The sequence below is a fragment of the Myotis myotis genome, unplaced genomic scaffold, assembly GCF_014108235.1.
Source record: "Myotis myotis isolate mMyoMyo1 unplaced genomic scaffold, mMyoMyo1.p scaffold_m19_p_3, whole genome shotgun sequence".
NCBI classification, from domain to species: domain Eukaryota; kingdom Metazoa; phylum Chordata; class Mammalia; order Chiroptera; family Vespertilionidae; genus Myotis; species Myotis myotis.
Window position 1 is genome coordinate 186,253,593 of NW_023416335.1, and position 17,295 is coordinate 186,270,887.

A 17,295-nucleotide genomic window follows, 5' to 3' on the forward strand; every position below is an offset into this window, starting at 1 on the left:
TACAAGTAAATTGCCAAAAATGTCCTGTCAAAGTACATTTTCCTAGGCTAGGTTTATGTTTTTACACCTTCAAATTAATTGTTTATCTTTTTACAGAAGCAAAGGATGGAGTATGGTCCAAAGCCCACTGACCCTCCCTCTGCTCCATCGCCTCCTCCAACGCCAGCTCCTGTTCCTGTCCCCCTCCCACCGACCACTCCAGCACCTGTTCCCGTGTCAAAGGCCCCTGCAAACGTCACCCGTCAGAACAGCAGCTCCAGTGACAGTGGTGGCAGTTTTATGCGAGATAGCCAGAGGCACAAACAGCTGCCCGTGGACCGTAAGTTCCCCAGGGTGGGGGTTGGGGGGAGGAGCGCACAAAAACTGCACAGTGCATTCTGCAAGTTAAAAGCACTGCTAGGTAAAATATTGTTTATTATTGGTTTTACTGGCACTAAATATTAAATATAAATAATAGTCCTTTATATGTGCATCATGCTTGGTAGATTGCAAAGATTTTCACCTCATTTTTTTTATCCTCCAAGTAATTTTGAAAAACAGGAAGCTCTGTCCTCCAGTGTGTGTATTTCTACACATATTCCAACACTGTCATGGTGGTGGGTTGAAGACTCTGGAGCCACACATACTTGACTGTGCACACTGACACATCACTTACTGACTGTGTGTCCTTCAACAATTTAATAATCCTATGTACTTCGATATCTGAAAAATGGGGAGAAATAATGGTTTCTACTTCTACGAGTGATTGTGAAGATTCAATGAGATAATGTATAGGGAGCACTTAGATCAGTTGTTCTTGGTCAGGGGTGATTTTACCCTCCTCCCCCCAGGGACATGTGGTATTGTCTGAAGATGTACTTTGATCACCGTTGGGTAGATGCTACTGGCATCTAATAGTTAGATCCAGGGAGGTTTAGCAGTATCTTAAAATGAACAGGACCCCCAACCCCCAACAGAATTATCTGGCCCAAAATGTCAGTGGTATTGAGGTAGAAAAGCCCTGGTTGATTTTGACCAATATGCCACATTATAAGCAGTCAGTAAATATTTGCTGATATCATCATCTCTATCATCACCATAGTTTTCCTGCTCCTTTTCCTTATATTTTCTATTCTTGCATACATATATACTAGAGGCCCAGTGCACAAAAACTTGTGCACTTGGTGGCGGCAGGAGGGGGGGGGGACCCCTCAGCCCGGCCTGTGCCCTCTCGCAGTCTGGGACCCTTCAGGGGATGACCACCTGCTGGCTTAGGCCCGCTCCCCGGGGGATTGGGCCTAAGATGGCAATCAGACATCCCTCTGGCAGCCCGGAAGCCCTCGGGGGATGTCCACTTGCCAGTGGGGACCAGACCTACCCTGCAGTCGGACATCCTTAGCGCTGCTGAGGAGGCAGGAGAGGCTCCTACCATCACCGCTGTACTGGCAGCCATCAGCCTGGCTTGTGGCTGAGCAGAGCTCCTCCCATGTGAGAGCGCCCTGACCACCAGGGGGCAGCTCCTGCATTGAGCATCTGCCCCCTGGTGGTCAGTGTGTGTCATAGTGACCAGTCATTCCCAGTCCTTCTGCTGTTAGGGTCACTTTGCATATTACCCTTTTACTATATAGGATAGAGGCCTGGTGCATGGGTGGGGGCCGGTTGGTTTGCCCTGAAGGGTGTCCTGGATCAGGGTTGGGGTCCCGCTTGGGTGCCTGGCCAGCCTGGATGAGGGTATGATGGCTGTTTGCAGCTGGTCACAGCCCCTTCAGGGTGGGGGTCCCCACTGGGGTGCCTGGCAAGCCTGGATGAGAGGATGATGGCTGTTTGCAGCTGGTCACACCCCATTCAGGGTGGGGATCCCCACTGGGGTGCCTGGCCAGTCTGGGTGAGGGGCTGAGGGCCGTTTTCAGGCTGGTGGGTGACTGAAGCTCCCAACCTCTCCTTGTTTTCTTTTCTTTTTTTAATTCTGGGATTTACTTACCTTCTATGGCTGTCACTGGAACTGAGAGCCGGCTTTATCTCTGAGGCTCGGCTCCAGCTCTGAGACGTCGGCTACTAAAAGCAGGTCTCTGGGTTTGTTTGGGTTCTATAATTGTAACACTGTTTCAACTCCAGCTCTGAGGCCCGGCTGGCTGAAAGCAGGTTTCTGGGGTTTGTTTAGCTTCTATATTTGCAACATTGTTTCTTAGAGTGCAGCTCAGAGCTGGGCGGCGGCAGGCAGGGAACCTTGGCTTCCTCCTTCACTGGAGCAAGCAAGCCTCCTGTTCGCTTCAGCTGCCTGGCTGCCAGCCGCCATCTTGGTTGGCAGTTAATTTGCATATCTCGCTGATTAGCCAATGGGAAGGGTAGCGAAGTTACGGTTAATTGCCATGTTTCTCTATTATTAGATAGGATGCACAGGAATACTAACTTAATATGACCATTTTACCAATAGCAGTTTCAAATTTGGTCTCTGGATTCAGATTTCATGTAATTTATATTTTAACTTTAGTCTTTCATAAATTTAAATGTGAACGGTTTCTGTGAAAACCAGATTTAAATAAACAAAAAAAACAACAACACTGTGACCAACTTTGGATTATCCTTTTTAGTACTGGGAATAGCAATGTAGATAATTTGAAAACTAAAGATAATTCTAACATAATTTTTATTTTGCTATACCTGATTATGTATTTCTGGTCCATTTACTCTTTAAATTGTGTTTTATAAGCATTATAAAATTATTTTGCATGATCTGTATTTGATAGATAAAAATTCTTGGAAAACTGGAACCAGGAATGAATTTCTTCACTCTGGTGTGTGTGTGTAAAGGATATGTAATATATAAAGGGTGTGTGTATATGAAGGGTACTTAGTATATAAAGGGTCTCTGTGTGTGTGTGTGTGTGTGTGTATGTGTGTATGAAGGATATCTATATATATAAAAGCCTATGTGACCGTCTGATCGTTCGACCTGCCGACAGTAGCTATGATGCACAATGACCAGCAGGGGGAAGACACTCCGACCGATAGCTATGACATGCACTGACCACAAGGGGAAAGATGCTCAACACAGGAGCTGCTGAGCTGTGGTGATTTAGCAGCTGCGGTTTCTGGGTGACGCACCTGGAACCAGAGAGGAGGGAGCCTGATTCCAGGGTGTGTCACCCGAGAACCATCCTCTTGTAATTGGGGACCCCTCAGGGGATGTCAGAGAGCCGGTTTCAGCCAGATCCCCATAGGCCAGGCCAAGGGACCCCACCAGTGCACAAATCTGTGCACCGGGCCTCTAGTTTAGTATATAAAGGGTGTGTGTGTGAAGGATATTTAGTATATAAAGGGTGTGTGTGTGTGAAGGATAGCTATATATATATATATATATATATATATATATATGCCTAAGTGACCATTACGACCAAACAACTGGAATGACCAGCCGACCAGTTGCTATGACATGCACTGACCACCAGGGGGCAGACGCTCAATTCAGGAGCTGCCCCCTGATGGTCAGTGCACTCCCACAGCCAACCTCTCGTGGACCCTTCCCCTGGCCATAACCTCCCCCTGATTGGCCCCAATTTGAGGGGTGGTGGCCACCAACCTCCCATGGCCCCTCCCCCCAGCTGGCCAGCCCCCCTGATGGCCCCATGGGGGGGCCAGCTGGCCAACCTCCCGCAGCCCCTCCTCTCTGCCAGCCGGCCCCCCACCCGATAGGCCCCAATCGTCAGCCAGGCTGAGAGTCCCCACCCATGCACAAATTCGTGCACTGGGCCTGTAGTTTAGTATATAAAGGGTGTGTGTGAAGGATCTTTTTCATTCTCTCAATATGGCCTCTCTTGGGGCTCCATTCTGGGTTCTTTTCACCTAGGCTGGCCAAACCTCCTTAGGGTGGGGTCCCCCCTGGGGGGGAGGCTTGATCAGCCTGCAAACAGCCATCAGCCCCTCATCCAGGCTGGCCAGGCACCCCAGTGAGGACCCCCACCCTGAAGGGGGTGTGACCAGCTGCAAACAGCCATACACCCCTCACCCAGGCTGGCCAGGCACCCCAGTGGGGACCCCAACCCTGAAGGGGCTGTGGCCAGTCTGAAAACACCAATCAGCCCCTCACCCAGGTTGGCCAGGCACCCCAGCGGGACCCCCCACCCTGATCCGGGACACCCTTCAGGGAAAACCAGCCAGCCCCGACCCATGCACCAGGCCTCTATCCTATATAATAAAAGGGCAATATGCAAATTGGCCCTAACAGCAGAAAGACTGGGAATGACTGGTCACTATGACACACACTGACCACCAGGGGGCAGATGCTCAGTGTAGGAGCTGTCCCCTGGTGGTCAGTGTGCTCCCACAGGGGGAGCTCTGGTCAGCCACAAGCCAGACTGATGGCTGCCAGCACAGTGGTGGTGGTAGGAACCTCTCCCGCCTCCTCAGCAGCACTAAGGATGTCCGACTGAAGCTTAGGTCTGCTTCCTGCTGGTGGACATCCCCCGAGGGCTGCCGGGCTGCCAGAGGGATGTCTGACTGCCAGCTTGGGCCCGATCCCCCAGGGAGCGGGCCTAAGCCAGCAGGTGGACATGCTTTGAGGGGTCCCAGACTGCGAGAGGGCACAGGCCGGGCTGAAGCACCCCCCCCCCCCGCGAGTGCACAAATTTTTGTGCACCGGGCCTCTAGTCCTATGTAATAAAAGCCTAATATGCTAAGTGTCCGGTCAGCTGGTCGGTCATTCAACCAATCAAAGCATAATATGCTCAACCACTTGCACTGACCACCAGGGGGCAGATGCTCCAACTGGTAGGTTAGCTTGCTGCTGAGATCCGGTCGATTGGGACTGAGCGAGATGGGCTGGACACGCCCTGGAATCCTCCCGCGTCCCTCCCTGGCCCCGATCATGCAGGGGTCTCTTGGCCTGGCCTGCGCCCTCTTGCAATCTGGAGCTCCTCAGGGGATGTCGGAGAGCCAGTTTCTGCCCAACAGTGGAACAACTGGTCACTATGATGTACACAGACCACCAGGGGGCAGATCTTCAGCGCAGGAGCTGCCCCCTGGTGGTCAGTGCGCTCCCACAGGGGGAGTGCCGCTCAGCCAGAAGCTGGGCTCATGGCTGGCGAGCGCAGCATCAGTGGCGGGAGTTTCTCCCGCCTCTGCGGCAGCACTAAGGATGTCCGACTGACAGGTTAGGCCCACTCCCTGCGAGAGGGCGCAGGCCGGGCTGGAACGCCCCCTCCCCCAAGTGCATGAATTTCATGCACCGGGCCTCTAGTTAACTTTATAGTTGTGATTTAATGCTTAAGATTCAAATTCAAAACCAAATTACTGAATCTTTCACTCCTGTTTTATCCTACTGTTTTTCTCACCTCAGTAAACCCCAGCTACTTCTATTCAATTGTGGCCAATTTTGATACATTAAAAAAGAAACAAAAAGAACAAGTAAAACTATTACTACTTAATTGTTCTAGAAATTCTGGTTAAGTGGGTGAAGTGTAAGCCTATTTTATACATTACCCTCTCTCCCTAGGGGTGAGCCAATTTAAAATCACCTTCTTATCTTCATCTTGATCTCACCAAAAAAACTAACGGAAAAACGAAGTTTTGGAAAAACAATGAACTCTGTGCAGCTAAAACCAATGTGTGTGTGTGAGAATGTGTGTAAGTGTGTGTAAATATATGCTACTAAATTTAAAAAAATATTTGTGTATTTTTAAAAGATGTTCATATTTTTTCAAAGACACCAAAGACATAGTTTTGTAATGAGAAAGTTCTATAAATGTTTTTATTGATTTCTCTATGGGAAAGACATTTCCTGTTAGAAAGTTCTGTTCTTTCTTCATTCTGCCACAAGTTTATGACATTTCCCTCATTGGATACGTCAGCACAGTAATCTTCGATACCGTGACAGTCTTTCCAGGCCTAGGATCAGAGTTCATAGGCATCCAGCCCCCATTTGGACGGTCTGTGGGTTGGGACAGTTTGTTCTTTGTCCTAGCCTAAGAAACTAAGAATAACCTAATGGGAAAGAGGATAGTTGGAATACTTTAAAGATAGAGAACTCTCTTGGTAATTGTGACTCATCATTTTCAAGTCTGTTTTTCATAAGTAAAAGAGGGACTTTGCTCTATAAAATACAGCGTCTCTCCCAAAATTAACGCATGTGCTTGTTTCCTTAAAATAATAAAAAATTTATATTTACTCACATAAAATTCCTTTTAAAGATATCTCAAAAATATGGTTTGACATTAAATAAATATATTTCATTTTACAAAATAAGTATTTTTGGATAGCTTCTTCTCAAGTACTTTTGGAGAACAGTTTATTTTCTGAATGGCTGTTGGAGGGTTTCAGCAGTCATTTAGAACCAGGTAGACATGTGCATTCACTGATTGCCTGAGTTCTGTCAAAGTACGCGACTATGCTGCCTCCAATATTCTCTGCTTACTGCCTGGACTTGTGATAAAAAGAAAATGGAAGGAACCGCAAAGCCAATACTCCCGCATAAAAATGTTACCAAATAGCCATGAATAAGGGGAAAGGTCGGCATGGCAGTTTGTAAAATGCAGCAAGAACCAGACTCCTTTTGCCTAGTCACGCTATCTGCTTGGAGGCCCGTGTCATATAAACTTTTCAAATAGACTTACCGGAGGGTTCAAAAAGGCTTTTCTCTCCTCAATTTGAAGATATCAGTGCTTTAGTTGTTTTGCATTTCTTCCATGCCTTTGAAATGTTAGCCCTTATTATTTGGGTTTAATCATTTGTAATCAGAAGTGTCATTTTAGAAAGAGTTGTAAAGTTAGTCTGGTTTGTTGTTGTGTACCAGAACATCGCCAATGGAAACCAAAGTCAGGGCACATTACAAGAGGTGTTTGTACTCCCTGGAAAATGGCCATGGTGTGGACAGACCACAGGTGATCACGCAGTGGCCGAGTCAACAGACAAGAAAATAAATCTCTTAGTGTAGTGATCATTTTTCTTTTTTATTCCTTTGAGAAAGTATGATGTGATTTGAAAGAGTTAATAAATGAAATGCATGCAATGAGTTACTTAAATGTGACAGTCCATAATAGTTCCTGTCACTCCTTCTAGCCCTCTCATCCTCCCTCCCTCCCTCCTTCTCACCCTTCTCTCCCTCCCTGTCTCCCTTCCTCCCTCGCTCCCTCCCTCCTTTCTTCCCCCCCTCCCTCCCTCCCTTTTTTCCATCTCTCCCTCCCTTTGTCCATGTCCATCCCTTCCCTGCTCTCTTCCTTTCCCCTATTTTCTTTTGATGACTTCTTCAAAACGTTTCCTGAATACTTGAATTGAAGCATTTAAAACAAAGTAGACTGAAATAACACTATATGAGTTTTGTCATACTTTCACTTATTTCTCAGGGACACCAAACACTTTCTAAAACACTCTCCTTGGGGGAGGATGGGGAAGGGAGATCATAGTATAATGGTCACAAAATGCTCTCTTTGTGACCTGGTCATTAATTAAGTGGATTACTACATATCAGGTCTTTGTACTTAATCCTTGAAGGTGATATACAAATAATATATCTGTATTTTTTAAATACACAAACATATTAGTCCCCTTCCCATGCATTTATTTCTTCCCCATTTTTCTCATAAAGAAGTGTTCATGTATGCATTCTTCCCTTAAGCATAAAATAAGTAGGGGAGAGTCATAGTAGGTAAGTCAAACAAAGGTAGTTTCAATGACTATGGCCATAAACTCGCTGAGTCTAAGTCAGAAACCAGTTCTTGCTAAATTCTGCTACTAATTAACAATGTGGTTACGACACATCATTTTTCCTCTTTCGGCATTCATTTTGTTATCTAGTTATTTTAGAGCTTTGCTAATAATGTTTTTCAAAGTCTCAGTGAAAACGGCAGCAGAATGCCTCATTCATTCATTTAAGTCAGAGGTTATTTATTGAATTCCTACACTGTTCCAGATAAAGCAAACAAAACAGCCAAACTTGTTTTTCGCCTCAGGCATCTGTTTTAATGAAAGGCTATAGGTAGGTAGGTAGGTAGGTAGGTAGGTAGGTAGATACTAGTAGGTGGATAAATTGATACTGAACATTAGAAGGTGCAAAGTGACTAAGAATGATAAAGCCTGTGATGGGGAGGAGGTTGCAATTTTAAACAGGGGAAATCTTAGGGAGGGAAGGAGAACCATAGGGCTGTGTGTGGAGGAGGCATTCCAGGCAGAAGCTCTTAAATGGGAGGAGCACCAAGGAAGCCACTGGGAACGACAGTGGAGGGGTTGGAGGTCATGGAGGGCCTTTTCCTGGGAGTAATTGGGAGAAGAGTTGCAATATCCGACTTACACTTTTAAAAAGATCATTTCAACTGTTGTATTGAGAAAAGAATGAAGAGCAAGAGGTGGGTAGTGGAGAGGAGAAGCAGGGCGAACTGTGAATAGGCTGGTGGCTTAGACCAAGCTGGTAATGGGAAAAAAATGGAGTGGAGTGGTTGGATTTTTGTTATATTTTGATGGCAGGATTAACAGGATGTGCTGATGAATTATAGAATTATCTTTAACTAGGTTGGGAAGTCTAGCATAAAAGCAAGCTCCAGGAAGAAGATAAGCAGATAGGATTGGACATGTTATATTTGAGATCTCTAGTACACATCTAAACGACGCCATCAAGGAGGCCGTGGGCATGTGGATCCAAAGTCCCAGGAGCGTCTGGACTGGAGAAATCATTGCCGACATTAGCTTCTCAGTGGCATTTACAGCCCTGAGCCTAGTCCCATTGGTCACTGATGGCGCGAGTGCAGGCAGAGGGGAGGTCCCAGGGTGCCCTGGGCTATTTCCATGTTACTTAGTTGGGGAGATGAGAATATTCAGCAAAGTGTACTGAGAAGGAGAGTCCCAGGGAGACATAGCAGGAGTGTGGTGTCCTGAAGGCCACAAGAAGTGTTTCCGGGAATTGCCTCCCTCAGTGTTGCTGATAGGTTAAGTGAGACAAGGACTGGGAATCTCCCATTGGAGCTGAGCAAAGTGTCGTGGAGGGAGGGCCAGGAGCCTAATGACAGTGAATGTAAGAGAACGTTGGAGAATGGAAGTGGGGTGCGCTCATATAGACAGCTTTTCGGAGAGTTTTGCTGAAAGGAGAGCAGAGAAATGGGCAGGAATGGAAGGGACCATGGGGTCAAGAAAGGACTTATTTAAAGGTGAGAAATAATAAGACAATCATAGCATGTTAGTGTGCTGATGAAAGGATTTAGTGCAAGAGGGAAATTGGGGACCCAAGATAAGTAGAGGAGACATTACCGTCCAATATTTAAATGGAGGACAGGGGGCCTGTGCGTGTAGAGGGGTGGCCCGAGGAGCATCGTGTAATAGGAAGGAAGGAGGAAGGCAGCAAGTGCGGGGAACGTTCTGGGTGGTGAGGAGAGCTGTAGAGGAACTTAGGGAGATTCTCTTCTAACGTTTTAAATATTTTTTCAGAAATTAGGAAAATGAGATTATCAGTTTAGGGTAAGGATTGGGTAGTAAGGTGCTGGAGGTTTACAGAGAAAGAAGATAGTAAATACCTGTGGAAAAGTGGACAATTATGTCTAGCACAGCATTTCTCAACCTGAGCCCTGTTGACATTTTGGGCTGGATAATTCTGCTGCAGGAGACTGACCTGTGCATTGTAGATGGTTCTGTGCATCCCAGGCCTCTACCCATCACCCCAACTGTGGCATCCAAAAGTGGCTCCGGCCATTGTCAGACGTCTCCTGGGGTCAAACTTTCCAGCCATAGAGACCACTGGCCTAAGGAAATGTAGTGTGATTGTCAGAGGGCGTTAACAACCCAGTTGAGGTTCACAGTCATGAATTTAACATGAGACCATTCAGCATTGTTGTGTTATACTCAGTGGGCAGGTGCAGGCACAGAATAAGCAGAAAGTTAGGTTTAACAAGCGTTGGGGTTCTGCCAAGTGAGTACAATAAAGAGAGAAAAGAAAAGCTAGGGAGTGGTTTTAATAATTGATCACGGAATTTGTGCTGAGTGAGGATGAAAGTGAGGAAGGATGGTTGGAACACTAGGTAATATACGTTCTATGGGGTGGAAGGATTATTGGCATTGGGGTTCTGGAGAGTGAGATGTGTTAGGAGTTTTCAGAAATAACCTACTCGGTGTCGGTGTCTAGGAAGGAAATCGCAGATGGAGGAGGTGCAGGACGAGCTCATCCACAGGCTGACCATTGGCCGGAGTGCGGCCCAGAAGAAGTTCCATGTGCCACGGCAGAATGTGCCAGTTGTCAACATCACTTACGACTCCACACCAGAGGACGTGAAGACGTGGTTACAGTCAAAGGGCTTCAACCCTGTGTAAGTCTCTCTGGGAGTTCCCCACAGTTTTGTGTGTAAGCATGCATTGTTTTCACTCTCATCACCAAGATGTCACAAATGACTCTAGAAATGCAAGAGCCCAAACTGCCTTTGTTAATCTCAGGAAATGGCTGTAGCTGTTTATAGCTAAAAAAAAAGACTTGGAAGAAGCAGAAATAACTCTCCTTTGAGGGCACCCTGTTTTCTGAGTGGTGGTGTCGCATCCCTGGTCCCTTCAGTGAACTGTCTGCAGCTTTGAGACTGCGGCTTCCCGTCTCCCTTCTCAGGCCACTCGAGAGGGACTGTCTTAGGCAGACTCCAGACCATGCAGGGCAGAGAGCCGACTCTCTCCTGCTGCGGGATATAGTGCCAGGCAAATAAAAAACAGGTAACATTGCCTATTGTGAACCATAATCTAATCGGTCTTTTCCTTTAGTGAACCCATGTTAAAGTTTCTAACGTACCTATTATTTTTGTGAACAGCTTATGTGTTTGTTTGTTTTTTAAACTCCCTTTACTTGATTTTGAGTCTCTGTACACACTCTTTTTAAATGATTAAAAATTTTCTCAAGTACAGTTTACATTCAATCTTATTTTGTATTAGTTTCAGGTATTCAGCATGGTGGTTAGACAATCATATACTTTACAAAGCGTTCCCCCGATATTTCCGGTACCCACCTGGCACCATGCATAGTTATTGCAGTATTATTGACTGTGTTCCCTATGCTGTGCTTCACATCCCTGTGACTGTTCTGTAGCTACCAGTCTGTACTTCTCAATCCCTCCACCTTTTTCACCCATTCCCCCAACTCCCTCCCCTCTGGCAACCATGTCTGTTTCTGTTTTGTTTATTTATTTTGTTCGTTAGATTTCACATGTAAGTGAAATCATATGGTATTTGTCTTTGTCTGACTGACTCATTTCACTTAGCATAATACCTTCTGGGTCCATCCATGCTGAAATGGTAAGGTTTAATTCTTTTTTATGGCTGTTTATTATTCATATTTTTAAACCTTTTTTCTTATTATTACTTAAGAAGATCCCTTAACATTTCTTGTAATACTTGTTTGGTGGTGATGAACTCCTTTCAGCTTATGTGTTTTGACACAATAAATTATTTAACTAACACATATTCAAGAAAACTTGAGTATTATAAACTCACTTGCCCAGCATGACTTAAAAGTGAGATTCACTGGTTAGTCAATTACCTTTTACTAGAAAGTTCTCTCTTCTTCCTATGAAACATAAAATTTCAAGGAATTGGTCCTAAACAATAATGATACTACACCAATTGGCTCCTTTCTGATACTTTATACTCATATAGCAGGGGTGGGGAACGTCTTGCCTGTGGGCCATATAAGGCTGTTGAAATCATTTGGTCTGGCCCTGCCAAGGCATTAGGGGTGAGTTTATTAAATGTTTGACCAAATATAGCAGGCTACTTTTTAGGTGTATAATTTTGTATGGTTTGAGAATCTATAATAATAAAAGTGTAATATGCTAATTAGACTGGACAGCCAACAACCTTCCAGACAATCTTCTGGACGAAGTCGGGGCTGCAGCTGCGGGATCGAGGCAGCTGCCACAGCTGCGAAGGCCTACTCTTGCACAAATTTCATGCATTGGGCCTCTAGTGATGTTATAAATATCCAAATGGCCCTTGGCAGGAAAAAGGTTCCCCACCCCTGTGATGTAGCCTCCGGGTCATATCACGCATGTCCCTGTCCTTATCTGGACTTAGCAGTGTAGTACCATTTGATGAGTTCCAGTGTATGGAACACTTAGAAAAGAGGTTATAGCAGGACCAGAAATGCTTTCTTTTCTTTTTAATAGACAATATTTCTAATCCTCTATTTCTTTGTCCTTTTTTTTAGGACTGTCAATAGCCTTGGAGTATTAAATGGTGCACAACTTTTCTCTCTCAATAAAGATGAACTGAAGACAGTCTGCCCGGAAGGGGCCAGAGTCTTTAACCAAATCACCGTCCAGAAAGCCGCATTAGAGGTAGGACTTGTCAACCTGAGGTGGTGGTGTGCATTCGTCAGGAGTGTAGATCCTAATTGAAAGCTCTGAACTCATCTGTTTATGTCCATATTGGTCAGTTTCCCTTCCAAACAGAGCTGCATTAAGTTTGACTCAGCATTTGTAATTTGTCACCAGGGACCACTATTGACCATTTGCAGGGAGATTAATTTGTTATAAATGCTCATGTAACAGGAAGCTAGGGCATATACTTTTGGACATTTAATGAAAACATAGTGTTCTCATTTTATATGCATTAGCTATTTCTGTAGGAATTTCCATTTTGACACAGTAACGGACATTTACTTCTGAGTGAGTAAATGCCTTAAGAGGCCAGAACTCTTTTGCCTGTTCTTAATGTTTAGTTTGCAGACTCCAGTAGGTTAGAGGTTACAAGTTCTTAAAACCGTGGCTGTGTGTCTCAGGCCTCGTTATACATCTAAACAGTCAGAGGGAAAATACCAGCGAGGCATCATGAACATAGGGAGCCTCAGGGTAGTTATTTAGTCCTGGTTGTCTGTGGAGAAGCAGAGTAGATAATTTCTAGATTGTACGTATTTAAGCTTCCACTATCCTACTCCACTTAAAAATGGGCCTTGGAGGGGCAGTTTCCAACTTTACATCTCACAGCACTTAATCGCCTTCGTTTTTTGTTCTACTTGGACTCAAATGAAAGGAGATAGGCTTTGGTGTGAAATTGATACATGATTATCTCCAGCAGGTATATTATGCAAATTCAGTACTAAACTCAGAGTAAAATAGCTTCATGCATACAACCCTGTAACTATTCTCATTCAGGAAAATTCTACTTCCCTTGGAAATTTTCCCACATTGATCTGTACGTATCAGGCTCCCTGCATATGGAATATGAATAAGGAAGTATATCTTTGCCGAGGCAGTTTTGTTAGCATTATAATACATTCTAATTTTATTGAGAGCGTATACATACTTCCTGAGGGTATGATAAAAGTGCCGTATTCCTAGCGTTGCTGGATTCCTTTTGTCCAGACTCCCTATCATTGTCATTTGCCCTGACTGCCCATGTCCTCCTGGTCCCTCGCTCCTGTTCCTCTGGCTGTGAATTGAGGCAGAGACTGACTACCTGAGGTTCTTCATCCTCCTCAGCCGCCTTCCCACCACGCCCCTCTCTTGCATCTAGTTCATTTATTAGATTACTTACCTATGTTTCCAGAAACTTTGATTGATAAGCGCAGGATAAGGAGGATGCACAGGGGTTGCAGGAGGACTTGGAAAGGAGAAAAGCTGAGCTGACGTCAGAAGGTCAGCACCGTGTGGAGGGAAACTCGGTGTGTTCTGAGACAGTCTTTGGGCCTGATTTAGAATTCCCTAAAGGGGTATGAGTTATCTTCTTAAAGCTAACAAGGGTTCTTTGAGAATTTTCCATCCTATTATGCTTAATGTACACGTATCTTCTTTCTCCCAGGGGATCTAGAGCTGTCAACATGTATTATTATTATTATTATTTATTTATTTTTTAATCCTCACCCGAGGATATTTTTCTCCATTGATTTTCAGAGAGAGTGGAAGGGAGGGAGTGGGGAGGCAGAGAGAGAGAGAGAAAGAAACATTGAAGTGAGAGAGACACATAGATTGGTAGCCTCCTACACTCACCCTAATCAAGGCTGGTGATCAAACCTGCAATCCAGGTACATACCCTTGCCCAGGAATAAAACCTGAGATCTGTCAGGCCGATGCTTTAACCACTGAACCATACCAGCCAGGACTGTCCACATGTATTATTGATATGTCCTCATCATGTTCAAATGAAAGTCATGATGAGCGAGTGAATGCCCTAAGACACTATATAAATAAAAAAATATATTAATGTGATAGTGACACCCAGAAGCATCACTTACATGAAGGGCAGCCTTGAGGTTTCCCTCTAACAGATATTAGAAGTAAAACACAAAGGGTTTTTACCCTGAGCTGTTTGATGCTGTGCCCTTCAGCCTGCACAAAGCAGTAACCACCTTGTCTGAACCGTGTTTACTTTTCAGGATAGCAGCGGCAGCTCTGAATTGCAAGAAATCATGCGAAGACGACAGGAAAAAATCAGCGCTGCGGCCAGTGATTCAGGAGTGGAATCTTTTGATGAAGGAAGCAGTCACTAATTTCTTCGTTTGTTTTTAAACTCCATTTACATTTTTGGCATTATTCCAATGTGCTTTGTTTTAAGAAGCCATGAAGGGAATGTCAGTTTTATCTCCTGGTACACTTTATTTATCGCCATAAAAAATAACAATGCAAACATAAGTAAGTAGAGGACTTGGCTTCTGGGCCCATTATTTTTATTAAAACTGAAAAAATTCTCATTGAATTTTTTGCCCTTGGGAAATATTTTCTTAACCAAGATGAGGTGGTTTTTTTTTTTATTGGATTAATTACTTCATCCTCATCTCAGTGTAGAGGCAGGCATTTTTGACGGTGGTGAAGTTATGTATCGCAGCAAAACAAAGACACTGCCCATGATTTGAAATCTAACAATTCCAGATTTGCCTGTGAGTTACTTTAGGCTAGCTTCTGCGTACTTGGGTCTCTTGTTTGACATACTCAGTGATAGAATATTTTGCTTTATTTAAAGTTCTCAATGCCAACACTTTTTAAAAGATAAAAACATTTAATGAACTGTAAAAATACAACAAGGCCTTGGACGTGCAAATATAAACCTATGGAGCATTCCCGAGACATTCTCTTTGTCATGGCTCTGTTGCTTACAATTCCTTGTACAGCTTGGATATTGATTTAGCTTCTATCCTGCTTATTATCTGTTCTGTGTTCTTATATATGAGAAAGCACAAGTGGAAAAGAGGTCATATATATTCAAACTATGTCCCAGGAAGTAGCCTGCATTGGTGTGAGTTACAGTATTTTGCTTAATAAAGGTCTCAGTTCTGAATATTCATGTTAGTTGTTAAAAGGAAATTGGGGCCATTTTATGTGTTTATCTGTGTCAAGTTTTTCTGGTAATAAGAAACACTTAATTTACACATACGTTAATCCTGTGAAAGATTCTAGATCTAGAAAAGAAAGATACTTAACCTTCAACAAATGTTATTTTTGGAAACACGATTTTTGTCATTAAATGTTATATTATTTCACATATATAAAACAGATGTTATGTAAGAATGTTGTATATTTTAACATAAATCCATTTAGAGAGATTATCTAGATTCATTAATTTTCATAGTGCCTTTTTCACATGCGTCAGCTGGAAAGTCTGCAATAAACAGTATTTGCTGTATATTAATAAATGGTTTCTGCATCATTGGCAAAATGATTCTTTGGTGTGTAGACTGGGGATCAAGGTTGAATGGAATGAGAAAAACAGAGGCTCACTCTTATATTTTTAAAACTGATTTTCAGTGTATTTTTCAGTCTGTAGAAACCACTCTAGAATACTTTCTTTAATCGTTTCTCTTCTTTTCACCTCTCTTATTTCATTAGCTCTTCCTTCTACTGTCTAGTCACAGTTGGTCACAGTAGTAAACACAAATTTATATAGCACTTATGATTACTAAGTGCTTCACAGAAATGCTTTGTTAGCTATCTATTATAACTCTGTGAATTGTATTTTATAGGCAAGGAAACTCTCCCCAAATCATGAGGGATATGGGAGTTTTCCATTTTCCATTTCTCAATGTCTCCATAAGATAAAGTGAAACAAATGTAAGGATGATAGAGAATTATTGTGGGTCTTGTTTATTTCATAAGCATTGATACACATTTATCACTAAGCCCTTACTAAAAATATCTGAAGATGTAAGCATGAGACAAAAGAAAAATTAAAACAGTGTAATGTAGCATATCTGATATTAAAAGAACTGGTATAATTTATAACTACATGTTTTTTAAATATATTTTTATTGATTTCAGAGAGGAAGGGAGAGGGCGAGAGATAGAAAGATCAGTGATGAGAGAGAATCATTGATCAGCACGTCCGACACTGGGGATTGAGCCTACAACCTGGGCATATACATTGACGGGAATCGAGCCTTGACCTCCTGGTTCAGAGGTCAATCTCAGCCACTGAGCCACGCCGCCCAGGGCTATAACTATGTCTTTATACTAGAAAATTCTAAAGGAAACTATCACAGGAAGCAGTTTCCTCCTTCAGGGTTGTGGGGACAAAGAAAAGAGTTGGGATGGATGGGATTTAGAATCTTGAGAGAGAGGCCTTACAGAGATTGGATCCAGACATCTGAGGGTTTTGGTCACCGGTGCCTGTGAGGTTTGGAGGAAGGGCCTACCCACAGCTGATAAATAAACCTCTGAGAAGGGGGCACAACCTAACTGGTGCTGTTATGTCAGGAATTCAGAAAAGATTTCATCCGAGAGAATAGCTCAGCAGATCCATAGAGCTGGGACTCAGACCTCCGGGGAGAGCATGCCAGCCAGCTGGTCCTTGAATTTCTGACGGCACAATAAGGCTGCTTCTGGGAACGTGGGGGAAACGAAACCAACCGGCAACTGGAACCGACATGAAGCCAACGGCTGCTCATAGAATGAAGAACCATTAAGGCTGCTTTATCATCTTTATCTAGCATTGGGGCCATCTCGGGCTCAGTGTTTGTCGATTATGTTTTTCCTCCCTCACGATGGGTCTCAGTTTCCTCTTTCTTTACACGTGTCATCATTTGTATTACGTATTTGATGCTTTTGATGTTTTAGATGCTCTAGAATATGTTATCTTCCTTTGAAACGTATTCTTGTTCTAGCAAGGATTTCTACATGGCTGATCGCTTTGAAATTGCACACCTTTGCTTCTATGCTTTGTTAGGATGGTAACCATGGTAAGCGCAATGTGTTTTAAAAGGCCTGGTCACCTTGTTGGGACTCTGTCTACAAACTCTAATGCCTATCTGGTCAGGCTGGATTTTAGGCTTTGTCTGCACCTGTCAAAAATAGTTCATACCGTAGAGTTTTTACTTCTGAGGGATACCCTTTTTTGGATGAATTCCCAGAGTAGTTTGTATCTCAGCTCGATGCCTAAAGT

The 17,295-nt window shown here is 43.8% G+C and overlaps 1 protein-coding gene across 11 annotated transcripts in view; it reads left to right on the forward strand.

Moving 5' to 3' along the window:
- EPS8 (epidermal growth factor receptor pathway substrate 8) overlaps nt 1-15,576 on the forward strand; it is a 182,208-nt gene extending 166,632 nt beyond the window's left edge. For all 11 annotated transcript variants that reach the window (XM_036296983.1, XM_036296976.1, XM_036296978.1 and 8 more), the window contains 4 exons: nt 97-319; nt 10,079-10,259; nt 12,134-12,263; nt 14,300-15,576. In XM_036296983.1, coding sequence (XP_036152876.1) covers nt 97-319; nt 10,079-10,259; nt 12,134-12,263; nt 14,300-14,413 — 648 coding nt within the window. In that variant the 3' untranslated portion in view covers nt 14,414-15,576. The remainder of the gene's footprint in view (nt 1-96; nt 320-10,078; nt 10,260-12,133; nt 12,264-14,299) is intronic.
- Nucleotides 15,577-17,295: the final 1,719 nt, after the last annotated feature.